General features: G+C 31.9%; 1 protein-coding gene across 6 annotated transcripts in view; it reads left to right on the forward strand.

Moving 5' to 3' along the window:
• The window catches only part of LOC141345611 (protein mono-ADP-ribosyltransferase PARP6), a 34,376-nt gene extending 7,028 nt beyond the window's left edge, over positions 1-27,348 (forward strand). Inside the window, exons 4-23 of one of the 6 annotated variants that reach the window (XM_073850490.1) lie at positions 628-722; positions 811-871; positions 1,817-1,907; positions 2,001-2,067; positions 3,835-3,984; positions 6,499-6,649; positions 6,878-7,009; positions 10,624-10,719; positions 10,790-10,882; positions 10,974-11,099; positions 12,785-12,850; positions 13,761-13,828; positions 13,924-13,972; positions 14,654-14,766; positions 17,054-17,126; positions 19,589-19,658; positions 22,306-22,385; positions 22,477-22,540; positions 22,689-22,773; positions 24,637-27,348. In XM_073850490.1, the coding sequence (XP_073706591.1) occupies positions 628-722; positions 811-871; positions 1,817-1,907; positions 2,001-2,067; positions 3,835-3,984; positions 6,499-6,649; positions 6,878-7,009; positions 10,624-10,719; positions 10,790-10,882; positions 10,974-11,099; positions 12,785-12,850; positions 13,761-13,828; positions 13,924-13,972; positions 14,654-14,766; positions 17,054-17,126; positions 19,589-19,658; positions 22,306-22,385; positions 22,477-22,540; positions 22,689-22,773; positions 24,637-24,739 (1,833 nt within the window). In that variant the 3' untranslated portion in view covers positions 24,740-27,348. Of the gene's footprint in view, positions 1-627; positions 723-810; positions 872-1,816; positions 1,908-2,000; positions 2,068-3,834; positions 3,985-6,498; positions 6,650-6,877; positions 7,010-10,623; positions 10,720-10,789; positions 10,883-10,973; positions 11,100-12,784; positions 12,851-13,760; positions 13,829-13,923; positions 13,973-14,653; positions 14,767-17,053; positions 17,127-19,588; positions 19,659-22,305; positions 22,386-22,476; positions 22,541-22,688; positions 22,774-24,636 lie in introns of those variants that run through there. The other 5 variants (XM_073850492.1, XM_073850491.1, XM_073850493.1 and 2 more) reach the window with 5 other exon arrangements.
• The last annotated feature ends 514 nt before the right edge of the window (positions 27,349-27,862 follow it).

Raw genomic sequence — 27,862 nt, forward strand, 5'->3', positions numbered from 1 at the left:
ATATGAAAGCTCAAAAAATCAAAATACTGAGAAAATCACCTTTAAAGTTGTCCAAATTAGGTTCTTAACAATGCATATTACTAATCAAAAATGACATTTTGATAGGTTTACAGTAGGAATTTTACAAAAAATCTTAATGTAACATGATCTTTACTTAATTTCCTAATGATTTTTGACATAAAAGAAAAATCGATAATTTTGACCCATACAATGTATACAAATATACCCCAGCGACTTAAGACTGGTTTTGTGGTCCAGGGTCACATATGTGTGTGACAGTATATTGGATCCATGCAGCTCTTAAAACGGCCGCAAGTAATATTCATTCAGCTGTCTCTTTGCTTAATGTTCACCAAACAACAAAAGACAAAGACAGAATCACTCACTGCTCTTGACGGAGGGACTTTTGTAGTTTTTATAAGAAACAAAGCATGTTTAATTCTTACAGTGAAGACTATGCTTTAAATTAATCAATCATATAAAGTTCCAGACCCACTCATAATCATGTTAAATAATTGTGATTACAATATTGACCAAAATAATCGTGGTTATGATTTTTGCCATAATCGAGCAGCTCTAACCTCTAGAACAAGGTGTTTAATGTGTAATACCACTGTCCACCTGTAGGGGAGCTGTGCAGCCGATCTCTACCGTCACCCACAGCTGGACGCCGACATCGAGGCTGTAAAAGACATTTACACAGACAGCGCTGTGTCCGTCAGGTGAGAATGACCCTTGCTCCACATCTGATTCAGATCTGTGCATTCACACCCGATTCACTTTCATACTGACTTTGCTTTTTTCCTACAGAGAGTATGGCACTATTGATGATGTGGACATCGACCTGCAAATCAACATCAGCTTCTTGGATGTGAGAACACACACTTTCTACAGTGCCTTGCAAAAGTATTCATTTTTTTCATGTTTTGTTTTGTTGCAGCATTATGTTAAACTGCTTTAAATTAGTTTTTCCCAACATCAATTTACACTCCATACACCATAATAATGACAAAGCCAAAACCAGATTTGCTAATTTTACAAATGTATTAAAAATAAAACACTGAAATAAGTAGATTGCATAAGTATTCATACCCTTAACTCAGTACATAGTTGAAGCACCTTTACAGCCTCAAGTCTTTTTGGGTCTGATGTGACAAGCTTTGCACATCTGCATTTGGCAATTATCTGCCATTCTTTGCCTCACCTTTTCTCCTCTCCATCTCTGTCAGCTTGGACATTTTCTAGAGTCCTAGTTGTTCCAGTCGTCTTCCATTATGGAGAATGCTTCTGTCAACCTTCAATGCAGCAGATTTGTTTCTGAACTCTTCCCTAGATCATCGCCTTAACGCAAGTCTGTCACTGAGCTCTACAGGCAGTTATCTTGGTTTTTGTTCTGAGATGCATTTTCAGCTGTTAGACCTTTTCTGAGAGGTGTGTGTCTTTCTAAATCAGACTCATTCAAATGAATTTGCCACAGTTTAACTCCACTCCAAGTGTAGGAACATCTAGAAGCAATATGAATGCAACTGAGCTAAATTTCGAGTGTCCCAGAAAAGGGTATGAATACTTATGCAACGGGATCTTTTCAGTTTTTTATTTCTAATAAATTTGCAAAGTTGTTACAAACCTGTTTTGTCATTATGGTGTATGAGATGTAGACTCATGTGGGAAAAAAAAGTCATTTAAAGCAGTTTAACATAATGCTGCAACAAAACAAAATGTGAAAAAAGTGAATACTTTTGCAAGGCACTGTATATGAGCTATTTGACTTTCTAAACAGATTTTGAAATGAGAATCAAACGTTTCTGGTTTGTAGGAGGAGGTGGCGACCGCATGGAAGGTGATCCGAACGGAGCCCATTGTATTACGCCTTCGTTTCTCACTTTCGCAGTACCTGGATGGACCTGGTGAGAAACGTGCATGTGTGCATTTCTGTGGATGTTTGTTTACAGGCCTGTTATTTACTTTACAGTACTTTTATTTCTTTTTTTCCCCTACAGAACCATCTGTGGAAGTGTTTCAGCCATCCAATAAGGAAGGGTTCAGTTTGGGCCTTCAACTCAAGAAGTAAGTTAACTTATTGGCAGCCATATTAAATATACTCATTGTATTGTTCATTATGTAGTCATTCTAATTTGTTTTATTCAGCAAGGATCCATTAAATTGATCAAAAGTGACAGTAAAGTCATTTATAATGTTACACAAGATTTCTGTTTCAAATAAATGCTGCTCGTTTGAACTTTCTATTCATCAAATAATCCTGAAAAATAAAATGTATCATGGTTTTCACAAAAATATTGGGCAAATTTTATTGGTCATTTAATGTATACTTTAATTCAAATAAATAATAATACATTCTTAAAATGATTTGAATAATTTAACTTAATTAAATGTAATTTAATTTTTAAAATTCTAAATAAATAAATTATTAATTTTTAATTTACTTTATTTTATTTTAATTTAAAATTATCATTTTACTGTAATTTATTATTTAATGTATACTTTAAATAATTAACAATAAATAATAATAATAATAATATATTTTTTATATAATTAAATTAATTTAAATGCAAGTAAAATTAAAGCTATATATTTTTAGTAGGTACTATAATCCAATAAAAGTTTTCAACTGTTTTCAACATTGATAATAATCAGAAATGTTTCTTGAGCAGCAAATCAGCATATTAGAATGATTTCTGAAGGATCATGTGACACTAGAATAATGATGCTGAAAATTCAGCTTTGATTTAATATTAACATTTTCACATAAACAATGACAGTGGTTTAGTGCCATGTTAAAAAATAAAAAATATATAATATTGTGAAATTAAAGTCGTAATATTTTGAGAATAAAGTCGAAAATATGAGAATAGAGTAGAAATATTACGAGAATAAAGTTGGAATTACAAGAATAAAGTCCAAATATTTTGAGAATAAAGTAGAAATGTTTCGAGATTAAAATCAAAATTATGAGAATAAAGCTAAAATGTTTAGATAATAGAGTCAAAATGTTTAGAGAATAAACTCTAAATGTTACGATAATTAAAATCGAAATGTTACGAGAATGAAGTCTAAATGTTTTGAGAATAAAGTTAAAATGTTTACATAATAGAGTCGAAATGTTTCGAGAATAAATTCTAAATGTTATGAGAATTAAGTCGAAATGTTACGAGAATTAAAAAGTCGAAATGTTTAGAGAATAAAGTCATAATTACAAGAATAAAATCAAAATGTTTCGAGAATTTTATTCGATTTTATTTTTGAAGATTTTATTCTCGAAACGCTTCAACTTTATTCTTGTAATTTTGACTTTATTCTTAAAATATTTAGACTTTATTCTCAATATTTCGACTTTATTCTCAAAATATTTAGACTTTATTCTCAATATTTCGACTTTATTCTCAATATTTCGACTTTATTCTAATAATATTTTGACTTTATTCTCAAAATATTTTGACTTTATTCTCAATATTGCGACTTTATTCTCAAAATATTTCGACTTTATTCTAATAACATTTCGACTTTATTCTCATAATATTTCGACTTTATTCTCAAAATATTACAACTTTAATCTCGTAATTTTAGATTCATTATTTTTTTATGTGGCACTAAAAACGCCGTCGTAGAAAACAGCTATTTTAAATTTTAAAAATATTCTAATTTTTATAGTTCAAATAAATTGGCCAATCAGCATCTAGAATTGGAACAACAATTGAACATAACACAAAGATTCTTTTTCACTCACTACTGCAGTGACTTCTGATGAATTGATCGAACTAAAATTGTAACAAAAGAGTGTCAAACTGAAGCTAAAGCTTGTTTTGGTGTTTCTAGGATCCTCAGTACGTTCACGTCGCAGCAGTGGAAACACCTCAGTAATGAGTTCCTCAAAGCCCAGCAGGAGAAACGACACAGCTGGTTTAAAGCCGGAGGAACCATCAAGAAATTTCGTGCAGGACTGAGCATCTTCTCCCCGATTCCCAAGTACGTCCTCGTGGTTTGATGTGAAAACACGTCATGTACTCTGACGATCCAGTTCTTAAATCAAGATACATATAACAGAGATGCATAACGACATCAAATATTGAGTCTTGTTGTTGTTTTAAGCAAAAGCTAATTCTTCACAAAACAAGACTTAATATCCTATGTCATCTTGCATTTGAAGTTAATGTATCTTGAATAAAAGAAGTTGTTCACTTCCAGAACAAATATTTACAGACCCCCTTGACATCCAACATGTTTATGTCTTTCTCTAGTCGTAAATAAATGTTTTTTTGAGATTTCTCTCCATATAGTAGACTTCAATGGAGCCCACTAGTTTGAACTAGGGCTTTCAAAACAAAAATTGAATTTCGATATTCATTGAATTTAAAATAAAGACCCACATTTGAATACAAAAATGTTGCATTCGAACTTTAGGAGCGCTTTTTTTTTTTTATCACTGGCGCACAATATGCTATGTCATTGTCGTTGCATTATAATGTTGTTATTGGCCTATGCATTCGAATTTTTAAGAATTAACGTTATTTAAGAACGTTGCAGAAAAAGAAAAACATCAATGCGGAGAACATCTTGTTTACGTGAAAACTAAAACTAAGCCGTTTACACACAACACATTATTTCACACATTTTTTTAGAGGGACATCTGTCACTGTTGCGCTCGTGTCTTGCACAAGAGATTTGCATGTTTAGAAAGCCACATAAAATAATGCAAGTTCAACTTTGAAAAAACATATCTTGAGACTTTATGGTGTTTTAGGTTTTCCCCTCATCCCACTGCATCTCATGTTTTTAAATGAAAAAGTACTCCGTGTGATTGGCTTTCGGTCCTTTGCATTAAACTCATACATACATGGGTCAAAGACGTTAAGATGTTTACAACAAAACTTGTATGTTCATAGAAAGCATTAAATGTAAGTAAAGTGTCTAGTTTTAAAGTTTTTAGAGAATAAAATGGTTGAAATAGCACAATATTTATGTAGAAATTCAAACAACATGTTTATTCTGACTTATAAAATATATAAAAGAATAAAGGAGCATATTCAATTGTATTGTGTTTTAAATGAGTAAAACAATTGGGTAAAACCTAGGATAGTGGCAAATTTTTTAAATGTAGAATTGCAACGAGTTAGTATTTGGGGTGAAAGTAATCTTTTAGTATGTCATAAATTGATTTTTGTTGTGAATATTCCTAACAAGATTGTTACGCTGAATGGCATTTTAGTGGGTGTCTTCTGTAAATAAGGGAAACATCTATGATATTTATTTTTTTCTCAGAAAAACAAAAACAAAAATGCGATAAAATTTAACAGAAAACTTTTTATTTATTTATTTATTTATTTATTTTTTGGAAAAACAACAATTTCAAGCAGTATTACACTTATTGTTTTTTATGCATAAACCCTTTTTTGTCTTTGACCCACATACATGATGCTATTTAGTTAGTTGTTTAAGCAACTTAATTAATTAGAATTGGTTTATAAACATTATTTTAAACATCATGCAGTTTTTTATATTCATGTTATTTTACCTGTGGCCTCAGGAGAGAAGCCAAAAGCTGAAATTATGCATTTTAAATTTGAATATAATTCAAATTTTGAGAATATTTAAGTACAAAATTTTGACAGCCCTAGTTTAAACTTCCAAAATGCAGCCGAGGAAAAAGGGTGTTTTCTAGCAAAACGAACGGTTATTTTCTAAAAAAATAAAAAAATACAATTTATATGCTTTTTAACCTGAAATGTTCATCTTGTCTAGCTCTGCGATGTGCATGCATATTCTTTGTATTCTGGTTCAAGATAGTTAGGGAATGTCAAAAAACTCCCATCTCATTTTCTCCTCCAACTTCAAAATCGTCTACATTACTGTGTTACAGTTTTTTGTAAAGGGCGTTTGATCTTCTTTGCATGTTCACACTTTGTAAACACTGGGTCGGTACTTCTGCAGCAATGTAGGATGCTTTAGAAGTTGGAGGAGAAAATAAGATGGAATTTTTTTGACATACCCTAACTATCTTGAACCGTAATACACAGAGTTTACGCAGAGCTGGACAAGATGAGCATTTGAAGTTAAAACTATATAAATTGTCAATTTGTTTTAGAAAATGACCAATCATTTCACCAGATAAGACCCTTCATCCTTAGCTGGCATCATTTGGAGCCCTTTGAAGCTAGCATTTTAGAAGTTCAAACTCGTGGGCACTATAGAAGTCCACTATATGGAGAGAAATCCCAAGATGTTTTCCACCAAAAACACAATTTCTTTACGACTGAAGAAAGAAAGAACATCTTCGATGACAAGGGGGTGAGTAAATGATCTGTAAACTTTTGTTCTGAAAGTGACCTACTGCTTGTTTAGATGTTTGTACTGGAAAACGAGACAAAAATACGGAATAATGAGTCATTTTTGCTAGTCGGCAATCATAATGAAGGTAACTCCAGCGTGGCGTGAGCGCAGCATGAACTCATCCGCTGGCTGTGGCCTCCATCTTGGCTCCAGGTCTCCCAGTTTCCCCCTGATCCAGGACACAGTGTTGAAAGGCAAACTGAGCGTGCCCGAGCTCAGAGTCACCCGGCTCATGAACCGCTCCATCTCCTGCACCATGAAGAACCCCAAGGGGGAGCTGTTCAGCTACCCTCCGAACAGCCAGGTCAGCATCCCGTCTCCCCCGACTGCACGCTTTCCTTTCGAAACACTCTCTTCCCCGCTTCTCCATACCCGTGAGCCCTCATTAGGGAGCCCACGGCACAGGTTAGGATGCACAGTCAGAGCAGTCCCCCATCCCAACCCTCAGCCTCTTTGCCCTCCGACACCCCCCTCGCCTAACACGGCTGGCTGGCACCTTTCCCATAATGCTTTGTCTCCGTTAACCCATCAGACTGTGGCTGTCCCGGCGGGCAGGGCCCCTGCGCAGATTACCACCCGCCAGCTGATTGAGTTGTTTTTCTCATCCCAGGCGGGCGGACACTGCAAGAACATCCCCACGCTGGAGTACGGCTTCCTCGTGCAGGTACCGTCACACCACTGCCTCACCGACACGCACGACTTCATCCTTTCCCACGATGCCCTGTGTGCATCCCAACATCACATCCGTGCATGTCCAGTGAAGTGAGTGTCAATCTCATAAAGGGTCAGAATCGTGAAGAGGATTAAAGCACCTGCCAAAAATGTACAGCTTTGTTTTGAAGTTTAAAAATAAAATAAATTATGTTAAATAACAAATTAAATGAAATAAAAAAAGTATTTAGTATTAAATTATTACATTATTTTATCATTAAATGTATTATTAAATTATTATGAATTGATTATTATTTATTTTAATTAATTGTAAATGAAATGATAAATGAAATTAAAATTATAATTTGAAATAAATATAATTATTAAATAAAAAAATGGTAACAAAAAATTATAAAAATAAATTTAAAGGTTATAATACAATAAACTTTTATTGGATTATAGTACCTACTAAAAATATATAGCTTTAATTTTACTTGCATTTAAATTAATTTAATTATATAAAAAATATATTATTATTATTATTATTTATTGTTAATTATTTAAAGTATACATTAAATAATAAATTACAGTAAAATGATAATTTTAAATTAAAATAAAATAAAGTAAATTAAAAATTAATAATTTATTTATTTAGAATTTTAAAAATTAAATTACATTTAATTAAGTTAAATTATTCAAATCATTTTAAGAATGTATTATTATTTATTTGAATTAAAGTATATATTAAATGACCAATAAAATTGAAATGAAATTAGAATTATCATTTTAAATAAAAAATTATTGAATATTTTTTTTAATTAAAAAAACAGAATTAATACAAGAATTAAGTAAAGTTATGCATTAATGACACAGGATTATAGCACCTACCAAAATGTATAGCTTTATTTTTAATTACATTTAATTCAATTTTACTATTCAGAATTATTTAAAAAATGTATCATTATTTATGTATATATATGTATATATATTTATTTAAATAAAGTATACATTAAATAATAAATGAAATAAAATTTCAGATTATAATACATTTAATTATTAAATTAAATTAAATTAATAAAATTTAAATTTAATTATTAAAATAATTTTAAGAATGTATTATTTATTATTATTTAAATTAAAGTATACATTAAATTATCAATTAAATTAAATTAAATTAAATTAAATTAGAAATATCATTTTAAATTAAAATAAATAAAATTTAAAATCATTAAATTAAATAAAAGATAAAATAAAAAAACGTATTAATGCACAAGTAAGGTTATAATACAACAGACTTATATATACATTAATGACACAGGGGATTACAGCACCTACCAAAATGTACATTATTATAAGATTTTAAATTAAATTACATTTAATTGAATTAAATTATTAAAATTATTGTTATTATTATTATTTATTATTTGAAAATAAAATAAAATTAGATTAAATCAACAAATTAAATTACACATGAAATTATGAATTAAATATGTAAAATAAAAATATATATTTAATTTAGTTAAAGTTAAATGATAAATTAATTTAAACACAAAATGAAATAAAAAAGAATAAGCAACAGTCCACTAAATTATTAAAAAATTTATACAAACCAAAGGTGATAATATAACAAACTTGAATATGCATTAATTTACAAGAATTCAGTGGTCTGGAATAATTTATAACTTATAATATAACTTTTTTGCCAATTGTGTTTATCTTTATCAACATTTTTTTTTTTTTTTTTTGTTATGCTTAAAAGCCCCTTATTTCTTAACTCTCCTTACACTTTATATAAAGTATTTTTCTTAAAAATGCAGTTATTAGTTCAAAAGAAACATGGCGGAGTAATGTGCGACTGTAATGTAGTAAATAAATCTATAATTATTTCATAACCATGCTGTTATTACAGTAATAAGGTTCAAGAGGTCATGCTATAAAGTGAAAAATAGTCACAGCTTAAAGTTGTTTCAGTAATATTCACAATAGCATTATACAACGCAAACCTTATTGCTCAAATAACAGCACAGAGACATTTCAAACACATTCACATTCATTCAAATGTGATTTTGTGAAATGTGATGTACATAGTAGCTGTTTTACATCATTTCTGTTTGGGGTCAGTAGGATTTTTCTTTTTTTTAAAGAAATTAATGCTTTAAATGATGCATTAAATTAACCAAGAGTGATGTAAAGACATTTATAATGTTGCAAAAGATTTATATCTCTAATAAAGGTTCTTTATTTGAAATAATCCCGAAAAATAAAATGTATCATAGTTTCCACAAATTCGTTTTCAACACTGATAATAATCAGAAATGTTTCTTGAGCAGAAAATCAGCATATTAGAATGATTTCTGAAGAATCATGTGACACTGAAGACTGCAGTAATGATGCTGAAAATACAAATTTAGTCACAGATATAAATTACATTTTAACAGATATTCACATACAAAAAACTGCTGTTTTAAATTAAAAAAATATTTTACATTTTTGCAATATTTTTGATATTAGAATGATTTCTGAAGAATCATATGACACTGAAGACCGGAGTAATGATGCTGAAAATCCAGCTTTGATCACAGAAATAAATTACATTTTAACAGATATTCACATACAAAAAACTGCTGTTTTAAATTGTAAAAATATTTCAGATTTTTACTGTATTTTTCATCAAATAAATGCAGCAAATCAGCACATTAGAATAATTTCTGAAGAATCATGTGACACTTAAGACTGAAGTAATGGTGCTGAAAATTCAACTTTGATCGCAGATATAAATTATATTTTACCAGATATTCTCATAGAAAACAGCTATTTTAAATGGTAAAAATATTTCACATTTTTACTGTATTTTTGATCAAATAAATGCAGCAAATCAGCACATTAGAATAATTTCTGAAGAATCATGTGACACTTGGAGACTGGAGTAATGATGCTGAAAATCCAGCTTTGATCGCAGATATAAATTACATTTGAACAGATATTCACATAGAAAACATCAATTTTAAATTGAAAAAATATTTCACATTTTTGCAATAATTTTGATCAAAAAAAATACAGCAAATCAGCATATTAGAATGATTTCTGAAGCATCATGTGACACTGAAGAATGGAATAATGATGCTGAAAATTCAGCATTGATCACAAAAATAAATTACATTTGAACAGATATTCATATGGAAAACAGCTATATTGAAATGTAAAAATATTTCACATTTTTAGAATATTTTTGATCAAATAAATGCAGCCTTGTTGAGCATAAGCATTAAAAAATCTTACCGACCCCAAATTTACAGTAGTTTGTTTTATGTGTAATTTAAGCACAACTGGAACACTGGATTGACCAATCAGCATCCAGAATTAGAACAATAATTATTTTTCATCTACTTTGCAATATGTGTCAACCAATTGCAAGAAAAAAAAAAAACACTTTCTAATGCAGTTTCCAGATTGTCTTTGTGCTCATAACTGCCGTCATGATCATCATCATCATCATATTACACAACAGATTCATGATTGGCTCCAGTTCCTCTGTGATTGCTCTTTGATTGTCTTTGATCTTCCGATGACAGAGGATCCCATCAGCTCAGCGTTTTTTCTGATTATGGCCTGTCTTTCTTCTGTTAGATAATGAAATACTCTGAGCAGCGGATCCCGACTCTGAACGAGTACTGCGTGGTTTGTGACGAGCAGCACGTCTTTCAGAACGGATCCATGCTGAAGGTGAGCATCAGCTTTTATTGCTGACAAAAGCTCAGTTCATTCTTCTGATTGGTCCGTTTTTTCCCACCAGCCTGCGGTTTGCACCAGAGAGCTGTGTGTGTTTTCTTTCTACACGTTGGGAGTGATGTCCGGAGCGGCTGAGGAGGTGGCCACTGGTGCTGAGGTGTGTCACGAACTTGATTCTTTCATCTTGTGTCCAGAGGTTTAGTATTTGTAGAGTAAATGCATTATTGATATGTGATGTCCATTTTCAGGTGGTGGATCTTCTGGTGGCCATGTGTCGCGCCGCTCTCGAGTCGCCCCGTAAAAGCATCATCTTTGAGCCGTATCCGTCCGTGGTCGACCCCAACGATCCCAAAACACTCGCCTTCAACCCGAAGGTGACCGTCTCTACCTGCACTCATATGAACTATTTTTTGTTCTGTAACTCTGCAAATTCATCAGTATGAATCTAGATTAGAATATCTATTCTTTAGCAAAAAAATCTAGACTTTTTTCTCAGAACTGTGAGATATAAACGCACAATTGCGAGTTATAAAGTCAGAATTGCTAGATCTAAAGTTCTGACTAGTTTTCTCACAATTGCAAGTTAGTATTTTGCTATTCTTTTTCTTTTTTCTCAGAATTGTAGAAAATTGTGCACTTTTTTTTTTAATCAAATTCTAAAGTTCAGTTGACCTGAAGAGGAAAAAGAGACTGATATGTTCACACAATTGTGGGATCTCACAATTCTGACTTAATAACTTGCAATTGCGAGTTTATATCACACAATTCAAATTTTTTTCTCAGAATTGTGAATGAATAAAAAAAAGGTTATTGCAACTTGTCTCACAATTCTGACTTTATTTCTCAGAATTGCGAGTTTATATCTAACAATTCTGACTTTATAACTCACAATTGTACGTTTATATCTCATAGCTCTGAGAAAAAAAGTCAGAATTGCGAGATGTAATTTTTTGAGGATTTGTGGTGTTTTTGGTCAAAAATAGCCTTTTAAAAGTCTCTCTCTATTTGTCAAACTGAATTCTTTCATTTAGCAGAGTTTTTTTGTTTGTGTTTCTAACCCCATGAACAGAAATCTCACAACTCATTTAATTTTTTTTATACATTTTTCAAAAAACATTCACAAATGTTTTGATGTTTTAAAAAAGTCAGATTAGTGAGGAAAAAAGTCAGAATTGCAAAAAGTCACCTTTTATTTTTTATTTAGAAAGGCGCTTCCATAGATCAGTGAAGCACTACATAATTGCGTGTTTATAATCTTCTGAGACTACACTGCCAAAAATGATTTAGTGTTTTTTGTCTTATTTTGTATTTTGTTTTCAGTACAGATATCAGAACATTCTTAAATTAAGATACATTTCATTTAAATAAAAGTAAATGAAATGGCTTAAGATATTTAGTTTTGTTTCTTGATAAAAAAATTATAAAATTAAGTTAATAATTAATCCTTGTGTTGTTTTGTCATTTTGACCTGGAGAGGATTTTCTTTTTTCCCAAAAATACTAGTTAATGTTATCGCATTGGACTAAAACTTACTAACTTTAAAAGGTGTAACACATGGAAGCCTGTTTCCGCCAGTGAATTAAAAAAAAGGTTATTGCGACTCGTTATCTCACAGTTCAGATTTTTTTTCTCCGAATTGTGAAATTGCAACATGTAAACTCACAATTGCGAGAAAAAAGTCAGAATTGTAAGAGAAAAAGTTGCAGTTACCTTTTTTATTTTTTATTCTTAATTCAGTGGCAGAAACTGCTTATAAAAACTGGATAATTTTTGTACTTGTTGAGGACTTGTGGTGTTCTTGGTCAAAAAGATATATACATGCATGTGTGTGTATTTATATATACGTAATAAATATACACAGTACACACACACATAGTATGCAAATGTTTATAAACTTTTATTTTGAATCGAACTAATCATTTTGCAGCTCTACTTTGTATTAAGATTTATATCAGCTTGACTTCAACTTTAACCAGGATCAAATCTCTCCTTCCTTGTCTGTCTGAATGTGTGTGTTTGTGTTTGTGTGTGATCATTGTACTGCTCCTGTGCCGAACAGAAGAAGAATTATGAGCGTCTGCAGAAAGCTCTAGACAGTGTGATGTCTATTCGGGAAATGACGCAGGTACAGTGGCGGAAAGCAAAATTAATAAATGTGTTTATAAATATTTCATGATATGTCTGCTTTTGTTGTCCAGAATTGTTTTGTGGCTCTATTAGAAAGCTTTACTCTGCTTGCTAAAAATATATGCTCTTTCACACAACATTCATATGTGACCCTGGACTACAAAACTAGCCGTAAAGATCAGTTTTTTAAAATAGAGATTCATACATAATCTGATACCTGTATAAATAAGATTTCCATTGATGTATGGTTTACATACATACAATACAACTAGACTCTTAAAAATTAAGCTGCTTTAAAAGGTTCTTCACAGCGATGCATAGAAGAACCATTTTTGGTTCCACAAAGAACCATTCAGGCAAAGGTCCTTAAAAAAAAACATCTCTTTCTTAACTTTTTATAATCTAAAAGAACCTTCTTTCGCCCACAAAGAACCTTTAGTTTCTTCAGATGTTAAAGGTTCTTAATGGAACTATTTAAACTAAAAAGGTTCTTCTATGGCATCAAGAAGCATGTTAATTTTAGTGTATTTGAAAATCTAGAATCTGATGGTGGGAAAATATCAAAATATTGAGAAAATCACCTTTAAAGTTGTCCAAATGAAGTTCTTAGTAATGCATATTGCTAATCAAAAATTACTTCTTGATATATTTTCAGTAGAAAATTTACAAAATATTTTTCATGGACATAATCTTTATTTAATATTCCAATGATTTTTGGCATAAAAGAAAAATCTATCATTTTGACCCCTACAATGTATTATTGGCTATTGCTGCAATTGGATTTGTGCTTCAGGGTCACATATGGTATATTCATATTAAATCACACAAAGATTAAATTTAAAGTTTGGATAATATTGGTAACTGAGATATGAAAGGTTGTTTTTCTGTAACTGCGTTTGTATTTCCAGGGCTCGTATCTGGAGATTAAGAAGCAGATGGATAAACTGGATCCTCTGGCTCATCCGTTACTGCAGTGGTGAGTTAATAAGCGATAGTCCAGGAATAGTCCTGGCTTTACAGTGATTTTACCACAGCCTTCCTGAAGGTTTATTGCTTTGTCTCTCTCTGCAGGATTATATCCAGTAACAGGTCTCATATCGTGAAGCTGCCGCTCAGTAGGGTAGGATGAACGCTTTTTTTTTTTTAAACGCTGTTTTTTTTTTTTCAGACTAGTGGAAAGAAAACATCCAAAAAACATTAAGTGTTTCTTTTATAGCACTTTTTCTATTTGTGTCAATAGATTCAATTGCAATACATATTTTTAAGGCTGTTTTCTCAAAATTAGTTTTTTCTCCTACGCTGAGCCATAAATCTCCACTTCAGTAGCACTTACACACACCAAACTTGACACTTTTTATTCCTGTCTGTATCCTGAAGGTTTTTACAGAGGGATTTGTTCATATATAATTTGCTGGATTTTTTTACAACATTTTATTCCCCAAAAATTGTAAAAAATATAGTGTTTCCAGTCTGTTCTAAGTATTTTCGGAATTATGTCGTGACAAAATGAGATACCTAAAATTCGACCTCTGTAAAAACGTTTGACTCTAATATGTACTAGAAATGTATGCATTTGCATATTAAACCTAACATTTTAGAAAACTTGTTAAACAAAAAATGTTTGCAATTATCAATGTAATCAATCAACTGGGTAAGTAAGGTCATAACTATTCATTCACTAGTTATTTTTTATACCTTATTCACCTGCAGTGTCTCGCCTTAAATGCAAGAACAGTTTTAATTTTTATAAGCTTGTGTTTTTTTTGTTTTCACTTCTGTATGTCTTTTTCTTTGTTTATAGCAGTTGAAGTTCATGCACACATCTCATCAGTTTCTCCTGCTGAGCAGCCCGCCTGCAAAAGAAGCTCGCTTTCGCACCGCAAAGAAACTCTACGGCAGCACCTTCGCCTTTCAGTGAGTCACAGAGACCTGCAGAAACACACAATCAAACACACGTCAGAGCTGATCACATCATCTTCTGCACACCTTGTACGATGCACTGAACCCGAACGTTTCGGTTAGAATTAACAAAAATGTCTGCACTGAATGTTTGGGGTCATTTATTTGATCAAATGAATGCAGCCTTGGTCTTGTTTTAAAAACAAAAAACAGGACAGAAATAGCAAACTACAACACGCACTGCAAAAAATGCTTTTCTTACTTAGATTTTTTCTTGTTACCAGCCAAAATATCTAGAAAATCAAGAAGAAGAAGAAGTAAAAATGATCTTGTTTTAAGAAAAACGAAGTTCAAATTAAGTGAGTTTTTTCTTAATACAAGCAAAGTAATCTGCCAATGGAATAAGATAAATAATCTAGTTTTCTGCTTGAAATAAGATTATTTTGCTTACCCTATTGGCAGATTAGTTTGCTTGTATTAATCACACTGCAAAAAATGCTTTTCTAGTTTAGATTTTTTGTCTTGTTTCCAGCCAAAATATCTAAAAACTCTTAAATCAAGAAGGATTTTCTAGATGAGTAAAAATTATTGTCTTGTTTTCAGAAAAAAAAAGTCAATATTAAGTGCATTTTTGCTTGAAACAAGCAAAATTATCTGCCAATGGGGTAAGAAAAATAATCTTGTTTTCTGTTTGAAATAAGATTTATTTTCTTACCCCATTGGCAGATTTTTTGGCTTGTTCTAAGGAAAAACTTTCTGAAAACAAGAAAATAATTTTTACTCGTCTAGAAAATCCTTCTTGATTTAAGAATTTTTTGATATTTCGGCTGAAAACCAGACAAAAAATCTAAGCTAGAAAAGCATTTTTTGCAGTGCAAGCAAAAACTTTTGTAACAATAAACACCTCGTTCAAAGTTTAGGATCAGTATTTTTTTTTTTTCTTTTATCTCTTTGAAAGAAATTCAAAAAATGAAAAATAAAAAGTTATAGTTAAGACTTATATTGTTAGAAAAGATTTCTGTTTTGAGTAAATGCTTTTTTTTTTTTTTTTTACTTTTTATTCATCAAAGAATCTTTAATAAAAATCACAGGTTCCAAAAAAATATTGCTAAAAAGTAATAAATCAGTATATTAGAATAATTTCTGAAGGATTATATGACACTGAAGACTGGAGTTATATTTTAATATATATATTTTTTTATTTTGTATTGCAATATTTCATAATATTACTTTTTTTCTGGATTGCTGATCAAATAAATGGAACTTTGATGAGCATAAGAGACTTTTAATACAAAATTACTGATTCCAAACTTTTGAGCGGCAGTATATGTTTTGTGATAGGCTGCTTTTTACTTTATTTTATTTAGTATAATTCTTTAATATAATCTTTGTTTTGTGCTAAAGATCATTGGTTTCAGTCTTGTTTCCAGCCAAAATATCTAAAAATTCTTAAATCAAAAAGGATTTTCTAGCAAGTAAATTATTGTCTTGTTTTCCAAAAAAAATTTAATGAGTTTTTGCGTAAAACAAGCAAAATAATCTGCCAATGTGGTAGGCAAAAAACTATTATTTCAAACAGAAAACAAGATTAATTTTCTTACTCCATTGGCAGATTATTTTCATTGTTTAAAGTAAAAACTCACTGAATTTTGACTTTTTTTTTTCTGAAAACAAGACCATAATTTTTACTCGTCTTTTTGATTTAAGAACTTTTAGATGTTTTGGCTACAAACAAGACAAAAAAAAAAAAAAAGTAAAAAAAGCATTTTTTGCATTGTATTCATTTAAATAAGCCAAGAAAACTGCTGCTGATTTCAATGAAATGTTACCTATGCTCCGAACAAGGTAATATCAAAAGGATTAAAAATAATACCATGTTTATATCTTTATATATATTTAAACACCACTGGACAACAGTGCTATTTCTGTGCTTTTTGTTGTATTTCTGTGGACACATTTCCACTTTTAGACCATACGAGAAATAAAAGTCGTCCAAAAACAGCCAACAAAAGACTAGCCCAACTCAGAAATATCTCCAGACGTCTGTGTTTAAAAATACACTTGTGCCAGATTTAATAAACAGCCGCTGTGCTGTTCCTTCATGAGCGTTGCATCATACTGTACAGCTCATCAGATTTTTTTGTTCACATTTATGAAGCTGGATTTTGACATTTGCTGAAATCTTAGTGGTGCATGACTGTGCAAAACTCACAACCGTGATAATAAGAGGTGTTTCAGGCAGTGTGCTAGAGACTGGCCCAATAAAGTCTGTTTGATTATTGTCGCTTGTTTCTCTCTCTAGTGGTTCCCATATTGAGAACTGGCACTCGGTTCTGAGGAATGGACTAGTCAATGCCTCTTATACTAAACTGCAGGTATGTCATTGCCATCAGTCATCTGAACTCTCATTGGACAGCTCACCCTCTCTGCCATCCAGATGGTCTATTCTGAACATAATGGTTGTCCGAGTCTTTCATTCTGCATTTATGGCTAGAATCACATCCTCTTCTGACAGCAGCCAACTTTATTCTACTTCAAGTAGTAAAGGATAGGCGGTGTGTGATTCTGCGTTCTGAATGGAATACTAATTGATTACTGCACAGTACGTCTTAAAACATTGTTTCATGTTTAATTCTCACTGCAAAAAAAAAAACTTTGTCTTGTTTTTCAATACAAATATTTCAACATTCTTAAATCAAGATATATTTACAGTGCCTTGCGAAAGTATTCATACTCCTTTTTTTGGTACATTTTGTTATGTTGCAGCCTTATGTTAAACTGCTTTAAATTACTTTTTTTTTCCACATCAGTATACATCTCATACACCATAATGACAAAGCACAAAACAGGTTTGTAACAACTTTGCAAATTTATTAGAAATAAAAAACTGAAAAGATCCCGTTGCATCAGTATTCATACCCTTTTCTGGGACACTCGAAATTGATCTCAGGAGCATTCATATTGCTTCTAGATGTTCCTACACTTGGAGTGGAGTTAAACTGTGGCAAATTCATTTGAATTAGTCTGATTTAGAAAGTCACACACCTCTCAGAAAAGGTCTAACAGCTGAAAATGCATCTCAGAGCAAAAACCAAGATAACTGCCTGTAGAGCTCAGTGACAGACTTGCGTTAAGGCAATGATCTAGAGAAGAGTTCAGAAACAAATCTGCTGCATTGAAGGTTGACAGAAGCATTCTCCATAATGGAAGACGATTGGAACAACTAGGACTCTAGAAAATGTCTGCCAGCCCCCATCCAAGCTGACAGAGATGGAGAGGTGAAAAGGTGAGGCAAAGAATGGCAGATAATTGCCAAATGCAGATGTGCAAAGCTTGTCACATCAGACCCAAAAAGACTTGAGGCTGTAAAGGTGCTTCAACTATGGACTGAGTTAAGGGTACAGTATGAATACTTATGCAATGTACTTATTTCAGTGTTTTATTTTTAATACATTTGTAAAATTTGCAAATCTGGTTTTGGCTTTGTCATTATTATGGTGTATGGAGTGTAAACTGATGTGGGGAAAAACTCATTTAAAGCATTTAACATAATGCTGCAGCAAAACAAAATGTGAAAAAAAAATGAAGGGGTATGAAAACTTTTGCAAGGCACTGTACGTGAGATACAAAATGACAGAGGATTAACCAGTTTTGTTTTTTGAGAAGTTGATCGAAATTGACTGAATGGAGTCAGAAAAATATTAACTCTGAATGGTTGATATTTTATCTTAATTCAAGCATAAACCTATGTTTGATGATCAGAAAGCAGGACTTTTTATCTTTTTGCTGTCATTGATTTAAGATTACTATCTGGAAAACAAAAAAAAAACAAAAAAAATACTGAGGAAGAACACTTTATCCACTTGTATTCTTTAAAATAAATAGTTATTTTGCATTTTAATTGAATTTGGTGTAGAAATGCATGTTTAATTCTCGCTGAATTCTCAGTAAATTCATGTCTTCCTTCAGTGTTTTTGTTGTGTTTTCCAGAACAAATGTCTAAACGTTCTTAAATCAAAATACATTTATTTGAAATGCAAAGTGGCAAAAGGATAAGATTTGTTTTCTGAGAAATGGATTAAAATGAACTTAATTCAAAATTCAAAAGTTTATTTTTGCTGACTGGTTGATAATAAGACTCATCTTTTTGCAGTTATTTTGACTGAGATGTTAGAAATCACGACCGATATTAATTTCTGGTTCATTCATCAGACTGGAAATGGAAATTTGTTGCATTGAATTGTGGAATACAGCACATTATGATAGAGTTTTATTCTTAACATCACATGAAAAGAAATGTTGTTTTCAGGCGTTTCTTTGCACTTTACGGAAGACTTAGACTTCAACACTGAAGATTAGATTTTCCAGGAAAACAGCTAAATCCTCTTGGAATGATCTGTTTTTATAAGTGCTTTCCATCTTTGTTTCCATGTTGGTCATTTCCATGTCGCTTGTTGCTGTCATGCTTTTCTCCTGGATGGACGTCTATCATTTCATTCAGTCTCACAGTCTCACTCATGAGAGTGAACGTTCACAGCTCTGTATAATACAACATCATGCATCTTCACTGGAAACCATTACCATCATCATCATCATCATCATCCTAAGTGCATCATTCGTTGTTTCCTCATGCTTTCCTCTACCTTCCATGATGCTTTCTACTTCATTCATTGAATGCCCATCAGACATCTGTGATCGTGCATTTGCTTTCTGTTTCGTGCTGTGATTCTTCGGCCCACAGCTCAGATGTGAAAGCGTATCAGCTGTGTGTCTCTTCTTTTGTGGGGAGAGTGAGCACCGTCTAACTCTCTCCTCCTCTTGTTCTCTTTCATCAAAGCTGCATGGAGCAGCATACGGGAAGGGTATTTATCTGAGCCCCATATCCAGTATTTCCTTTGGATACTCAGGTACGATCCAGACCTGTGTCCTCCGTGTTTCGCTCTGGGTTCTTCATCACATTTCAGTCTCTTTCTCTCTGTAACAAACACCTCAGTCTGTTTTCTGATCCATATGAATGTTGTTTTGTTGTATGCAGAGACACTCTTTTCAAACTTTTCTTCCTTTCTTTGTGATTTTTTTCTGTATGTGCTGGGTTGTTTTTCTTTTTGTTTTCCAAACAATCATTTTCTTTATCAGTATTTTGTCTTCACTGCAAAAAAATGCTTTTCTTACTTAGATTAAAACGAGTCAAAATTATGTGCGTTTTTGCTTGAAACAAGAAAAATAATCTGCCAACTGGGTTAGAAAAATAATCTGGTTTTCTGTTTTATATACGATTTTTAGTTCTAAGCAAAAACGTATTTTTTTTTTTCTTTTTTTTTTTTTTACTTGTCAAGAAAATCCTTCTTGATTTAAGAAATTTTAGATATTTTGTCTGGAAACAAGACAAAAAAAAAATCTAAGTTAGAAAAGCATTTTTTGCAGTGTTGTTTTGTCTGAAAACATCCTTACAACAACATACAGTGAGGAAAATGTTTTTTTTCCCCTGCTGATTTTGTACGCTTGCCCACTGACAAAGAAATTATCAGTCTATAATTTTAATGGTAGGTTTATTTTAACAGTGAGAGACAGAATAACAACAGAAAAATCCAGAAAAGCAAAAAAAGTTGATTTGCATTTAAGGGTAAAATAAGTGTTTGATCCCCTATCAATCAACAAGATTTCTGGCTTCCAGGTGTCTTTTATACAGAGATTCAGAGCACTTTCTTAAATGGAGTGCTCGTAATCTCATTTTGTTAACTGTATAAAAGACACCTGTCCATAGAAGCAATCAATTAATCAGATTCCAAAATCTCCACCATGGCCAAGACTAAAGAGCTGTCCAAGGATTTCAAGGACAAGATTGTAGACCTGGCCTACAAGACCATCGCCAAACAGCTTGGTGAGAAGGTGACAACAGTTGGTGCAGTTATTCACAAACGCAAGAAATGCAAAACAACTGTCCATCTCTCTCGGTCTGGGGCTTCTCACCTCGTGGAGTTTCAATGATCATGAGAATGGTGAGGAATCAGCCCAGAACTACACAGGAGGATCTTGTCAATGATCTCAAGGCAACTGGGGCCATAGTGACCAAAAAAAAACAATCGGTAACACACTACACCGTGAAGGACTGAAATCCTGCAGCGCCCGCAAGGTCCCCCGCTCAAGAAAACACATGTATAGACCCATTTGAGGTTTGTCACTGAACATCTGAATGATTCAGAGGAGAACTGGGTGAAAGTGTTGTGGTCAGATGAGACCAAAATCCAGCTCTTTGGCATCAACTCAACTCACCGTATTTGGAGGAGCAGGAATGCTGCCTATGACCCCAAGAACACCATCCCCACTGTCAAACATGGAGGTGGAAAGACTATGCTTCGGGGGCGTTTTTCTGCTAAGGGGACTGGACAACTGCTATGCATCAAATGGACGATGGACAGGGCCATGTACCACCAAATACTAAGTCATGTTTTCACTCATTAAAATGCAAATATTTCTTAAGGGAATTGCTCGTAATCTCAGCTTGTTAACTGTATAAAAGACATCTGTCCACAGAAGCAATCAGTCAATCAGATTCCAAGCTTTCCACCATGGCCAAGACCAAAGAGCTGTCCGAGGATTTCAGGGACAAGTTTGTAGACCTACACAAGGCTGGAATGGGCTACAAATGGTCGCCAAGTAGCTCTTCACAAATAGATGAAACACAAAATAACTGTCAATCTCCCTCGGTCTGGGGCTCCATCTCACCAATGATTTCAATGATCATGAGAATGGTGAGGAATCAGCCCAGAACTACACAGGAGGACCTTGTCAATGATCTCAAGGCAATTGTCAAACATGGAGGTGGAAACATTATGCTTTGGGGGTGTTTTTCACGTTAAGACTGCACCACATCAAATGGACGATGGACAGGGCCATTTATCATCAGGGCCAGGGCATTGAAATTGGGTCGTGGATAGGTATGACCCAAAACACACATCCAAGGCAAAAAAGGAGTGTCTCAAGAAGAAGCACATTAAGTTCCTGGAGTGGCCTAGCCAGTCTCCAGACCTTAATCCCACAGAAAATCTGTGGAGGGAGCTGAAGGTTCCAGTCGCCAAACGTCAGCCTCGAAACCTTAATGACTTGGAGAGGATCTGCAGAGGAGTGGGACAAAATCCCTCCTGAGATGTGTGCAAACCTGCTGGACAATTACAGGAAACGTCTGACCTCTGTGATTGCCAACAAGGGTTTTGCCACCAAGTGCTAAGTCATGTTTTGCGAAGGGGTCAAATACTTTCACTCATTAAAATGCAAACTTTTTTGAAATGCAATTTTCTTTTTGTTGTTATTCTGTCCCTCACTGTTCAAATAAACCTAGCATTAAAATTACAGACTGATCATTTCTTTGTCAGTGGAAAAACATACAAAATCAGCAGGGGAATTTTTTTTCTCTCACAAAGCAAAAGAAGAAAATTTTGTGGACTGATTCTGTTCTGGCCTTATTCGAGCACCAGAATCATTTCACTGGAAATGTCTGGATGTGAGATCAAATGTTGATTTATTTTTTATATTTCTCTGTGTGTTTGTGTTTAGGAATGGGGAAGGGCCAGCATCGTATGCCCACTAAGGATGAGTTAGTCCAACGATATAATCGAATGAACACAATGCCACAGGTACGACATTAAATGTAACATTAAAAACATTTGATCTGTGCTCGAAAGAAGAAGTAAAAGAAGTAAATGTGTGTTCTTTGTCCTTCAACAGAGTCGTCCCATACAGTCGCGTTTCCTCCAGAGCAGGAATTTAAACTGCATCGCTCTTTGTGAAGGTAAAACATAATTTCAACAGAAAACAACAATTCAATCAGTTTTGCAAAGATGACAGTGTTTGTGTGAAGCATTTTGAGTAGAGAAATGGGAAAAAAAAAATTTATTGACTAAAATTCCCTTGTGTTTGCTTGTTTTCTGTGTTGACAGTGATCACATCCAAAGACCTCCAGAAACACGGGAACATCTGGGTGTGTCCGGTGTCTGATCATGTCTGTACTCGCTTCTTCTTCGTGTGAGTATGCATTTCTTATTTGTTTTCAAATCATGAATTCATTTTCTTGTGAACTCAACATTAAAGCTTGCTTTCTCATGATCATGACTTCAAATAACAAATAATACTGTGTATTTTTAGTATCATTATTTTAGCTTTTTTTATTTTCTATTTTCTATTTTATTTTTAGTTTAAGTTGTGGTAACGTTTAGTTTTTGTCATTTACAAAAAAAAAAATTCTATACATACATCAAGTTTAACTAATTAAAAATTAGAAATTATGCCTTGGCAACTAGCTGAAGTTAAAGTTTTTTTATGTTTAATTTTATTTCAGTACACTTTTATTACAAGTAGAGTAAATATGTTTTTAATGGGTTTTATTTTAGTTTCAGTTTTGGTTCAAAGTAAAATAAATAAATATATAAATCTTTAAGTTAGGTTTGTTCTAAGGAAAATTCTAAACATTAAATGTAACAGATTTCTGCTTTATTTAATCCAAAACAGAAATAGGTTCTTTTTATATTTTACTTTTCATGTTATTAGTCAGCATAAGTACAGTGCTCTTATGTTATGTCGAAAACCTTAGAAATTCACAAGAAACCTGCAAAAAAAAAAAAAAAAAATAAATTCACAAATCAAGATACATTTACTTAAAAAGCAAAATTACATATAATCTTTTTCCCCCAGGAAAATGTATGAAATTATTGCTAATTGTAATAAAATATTAAATCACATTTTCTTAGTATATTATTTTTGTAAAAAAATATTTCTAAAAAAAATATATTTTTTTTTCATTTAGATTTTGTATTTTTGTATTTATTTATTTATTATTTTGTGTTTTATACAGCAGTTCTGGTTCACTAAATTATTGGTTTACTACAGCTGTTCTCAATGAGGGAGCAAAATTAAAAATATCTGTGTTTTACTAACTTTGTTGTGTTTTTTATTTATTTTATTTATTTATTTATTTAGTTATTTTAGTAAACTAAATAAAAATGAGAAATTTTACCTTGGCAATTTTTTTATGTTTAATTTTATTTCAGTGCACTTTTATTTGAAGTAAAGTAAATATGGTTTTTAATGGGTTTTATTTTAGTTTTACTTTTGGTTAACTATAACAGCCCTAAATTAAAAATTATTAGAATGACTTCTGAAGGATCATGTGACACTAAAGACTGGAGTAATGGCTGATGAAAATTTCAGCTTTGCATCACAGAAAAAACTGTTTATTAAAAATGTTGAATTGCACCTGTACCTTTGGTAGTGTATGTTGAGTATATTTAAATTTGAATTTTGAAATTATTTGAATTTTGAATTTTTTTTAATTTATATTTGAATGATATATATATATATATATATATATATATATATATATATATATATATATATATATATATATATATAAAATATTGATGTATGGTTTTGATGTATAGAACAATATTTGGACGAGATACAACTCTTTTAAAATCTGAAATCTGTGCAAAAAAATCGAAATATTGAGAAAATTGCCTTCAGAGTTGTCCAAATGACGTTCTCAATAATGCATATCACTAATCAAAATTTAAGTTTTGATACATTTACGATCGCAAATTTACAATATATCTTAATGGAATGTTATCTTTACTTAATATCCTAATGATTTTTGGCATAAAAGAAAAAATAATAATTTTAACCTATATAATAACCCATATAAATTTTTGTTTTTTGGCTATTACTACAAATATACCCATGCTACTTAAGTCACATGTGCAAGATGAAAAGTTGTGACACATAAAGGCATATTGAATGTAAATATGGTACTATTGCACATTAATAAATATAATTTATTTTAGAATAATATTCTAGAAGCTGCAAAAGTACTATTATATTGATTTGATTTTTTAGATATGAGGACGGTCAAGTGGGAGACGCTAACATCAACACACAGGAGCCCAAGATCCAGAAGGAGATCATGCGTGTGATCGGCACCCAGATCTACTCCAGCTGAGCGGCCGAGACCGACTCGTTTCTGGGCTCCATTCTCACCCACGGGCGGAAACACGACAAGAGCCCGGCATCTTTCCTCAACTCTACTCCATCTGTACTTTCTTTGGTCCTGTCTTTCGTATGAGAGAATGAGATGAAGGAAAATTTGCAGATAAGCCCCGCCCACAAACCTCTGTCAGTCAAAAGCTGACAGGCGCCTGATTGGACGAGATGGTGCGCACCTGTCGCTCGTTTTCTCTTTTTGGCGTGGGTTTGAGGGATCGTTTCTCACATGAAATATCTATACACATACAAACCAGAAAGTCATTTCGAATGTTTATTGCGGTTTTTGCGTCTCTGGATAGTAAATGATGAATCTGTGCGTTTTGTTGTGTTCGTATCTTCTTCATCTTTCTCCTCCGCTGCTCTTTCTGACTGATGACATGTATTAATATCCCACATGTATTTATCTCTGAGTTTCCTGCCGAAATCAATTTCCTGTCTTTTGTTGCTCGGCTCCGCTTACACGCGTACGAACGCCCGCCGTGATTTATCGGCCGGCGGAACACGGATGAGAGGACGTCGTTACTCATGTTTATACTTTTATCTTCTGGATGGCGTCGTGACACGGTTTGGGTGACGTCAGAGAGCCTTTATTTACATTCTCAGACATTCCCGAGTGCTTGTGGGTGATTTCCACAAGCTTTCCTCTATTGGCCTGCGGTAGGATGACATACACTAGCAGTCAAACATTTGGACACATATATTCAGACTGATTGTTTTTTGCAAAAAGTCAGGATCAAATTCAAGTTGTGGTCGTTTTTTGTTCCCTGTTGTAAATGGTTTCTTCAAAATATACAATTGACTACAAAAGCAAAGACAAAAATGATTCAAATGGATCTAATTGCAAGCATTTAAACCAGTAAGAATAAAAAACTGCACTATTTATTTTGTTGCATTTTAAAATAAAATAAAATAAAATAAATACTTCACAGTATTATTATTATTATTAGTGTTTTAGCTGCTTTTACATGTATTATATGCATATTTATTATTAAATATGATTTTGAAACATTACATTGGACGATTTATGATAGTCAATCATTGTTTGGGAATAACAAAATTTAAATAAAACAATAAATAATAAATTTAAAAAAAAATTCTCAGCTGCTTCACAGTATTTATTTTGTTGCATTTTTATTTATTATATGCATATGTATTATTTAATCTGATTCAGAATTATTAAATTGAAAGATTTATGACAGTCAATCATTGTTTGGGGAAATGAAATGAAATGAAATTAAATTAAATTAAATTAAATTAAATTAAATTAAATTAAATTAAATTAAATTAAATTAAATTAAATTAAATTATTTATGCATATTTATTATTAACCCTGATTCAGAATCATTAAACTGAAAGATTTATGATAGTCAATCATTGTTTGGGAATAAAATAATAAAAACATTCTTCGCTATTTCACAGTATTTGTTGCATTTTTATTTATTATATGCATATGCATGCATATTTATTTTTAAAAAAATTCTGAGTCATTAAATTGAAAGATTTATGGCAGTGAATCATTGTTTGGGAATAAAATAAAATAATAATGAAAAAATAATTCTTACCTACTTCACAGTATTTACTTTGTTGCATTTTAAAATAAAATAAAATAAATACTTTACAATATTTATTTAGCTGCATTTATATTTATTATATGCATATTTATTATTCAGACTGATTCAATAAATTGAAAGATTTATGATAGTCAATCATTATTTGGGAATAAAAAATTAAACCATAAATAAGTCCAAAAAAAAAAAATTATCAGCTGCTTCATAGTATTTATTTTGTTGAATTATTTATTTATTATATGCATATTCATTATTTAATAAACCTGATTCTAAATCATTAAATTGAAACATTTATGACAGTCAGTCACTGTTTTGGGAATTAAATTAAATTAATTAAATAAAATTCAATTAAATTCTCAGTTACTTTACAGTATTTTTGTTGCATTTTTATTTATTATATGCATATTTATTATTAACCCTGATTCTGAATCATTAAATTGAAAGATAAGAAATAAAACACAGTATTTATTTTGTTGCATTTATTATATGCATATTTGTGCATATTTATTAATAACCCTGATTCTGAATCATTAAATTGAAAGATTTATGACAGTCAATCATTGTTTGGGAAAAAATAAAATTCTCATTTATAAACTATCCCATAAAAAACATTTTAAAAATTGAAGAAAATTTTTTTTTGTCTACAAATCTGATTTTAGTCATTAAAGCAGATGCTTCTTAGGATAATGTAATGTCCAAATGTTTGTCTGCTGGTGTTTCTCGTCGTTCTGTTGGCTCGACCCGGAGCGTAAGATTGTAAATGATTTTTGTTTCTTGAAGGGTGTTGCACTGATTCTCTCATGCACCTTTTCTTCTGGATCTGTGTTGGACATGCAGGCGTGATGGAGGCTGTAAATAATCGGACAGGAGGAATGTTGTCAGCAGGTTTCTGTTGTTTCTGATCTCCTGATCTTTGGTCAAGCTGAATCTAATGCAGTTGTACAGGTGGAACTGATGCTGAACTGAAAAAAAGAAATAAAAGAGAGATTTTGCACAATTTTAGAGGCTTAATTTCTCTCTGACATTCATTAATAGAGATGATGTGTGCTTTTTTCCATGCAGTGGTGTCTTTTTTACATCAGGTGGTGCTTTCGCTTCACTTGAAGTCATCTGGATCATCATTTGCTGTAAATGTCACACTAGCAATGGATTCTGAGGTAAATCAGATAGATGTTTGTTTGGGATTAATAGACTGTGTTTTCAATATTCAGTTGAGAAATTTAAGTACAAAAGCTGTCACTGGGCTGCTACGTTTTCAAAAGGTACACACTTTTGTATCTATTAGGTTCTAATATGTACCTTTGATGTACCAGAATGGACTTTTTAGGTACAAACATGTACCTTTTAAAAGAGTACCGCCCCAGTGACAGCTTTTCTACCATTATTTTTCAGAGTGTATTTGTACATTTATTTAGTAAAATAAATACTTTTTAATTAAATTTTTAATTTTTGTTGTTTTGTTTAGATATTTTTGAGTGCATTTTCTACAAAATATTGTGAAATTAAACATT

This window comes from Garra rufa, chromosome 11 (genome assembly GCF_049309525.1).
Source record: "Garra rufa chromosome 11, GarRuf1.0, whole genome shotgun sequence".
NCBI lineage: Eukaryota > Metazoa > Chordata > Actinopteri > Cypriniformes > Cyprinidae > Garra > Garra rufa.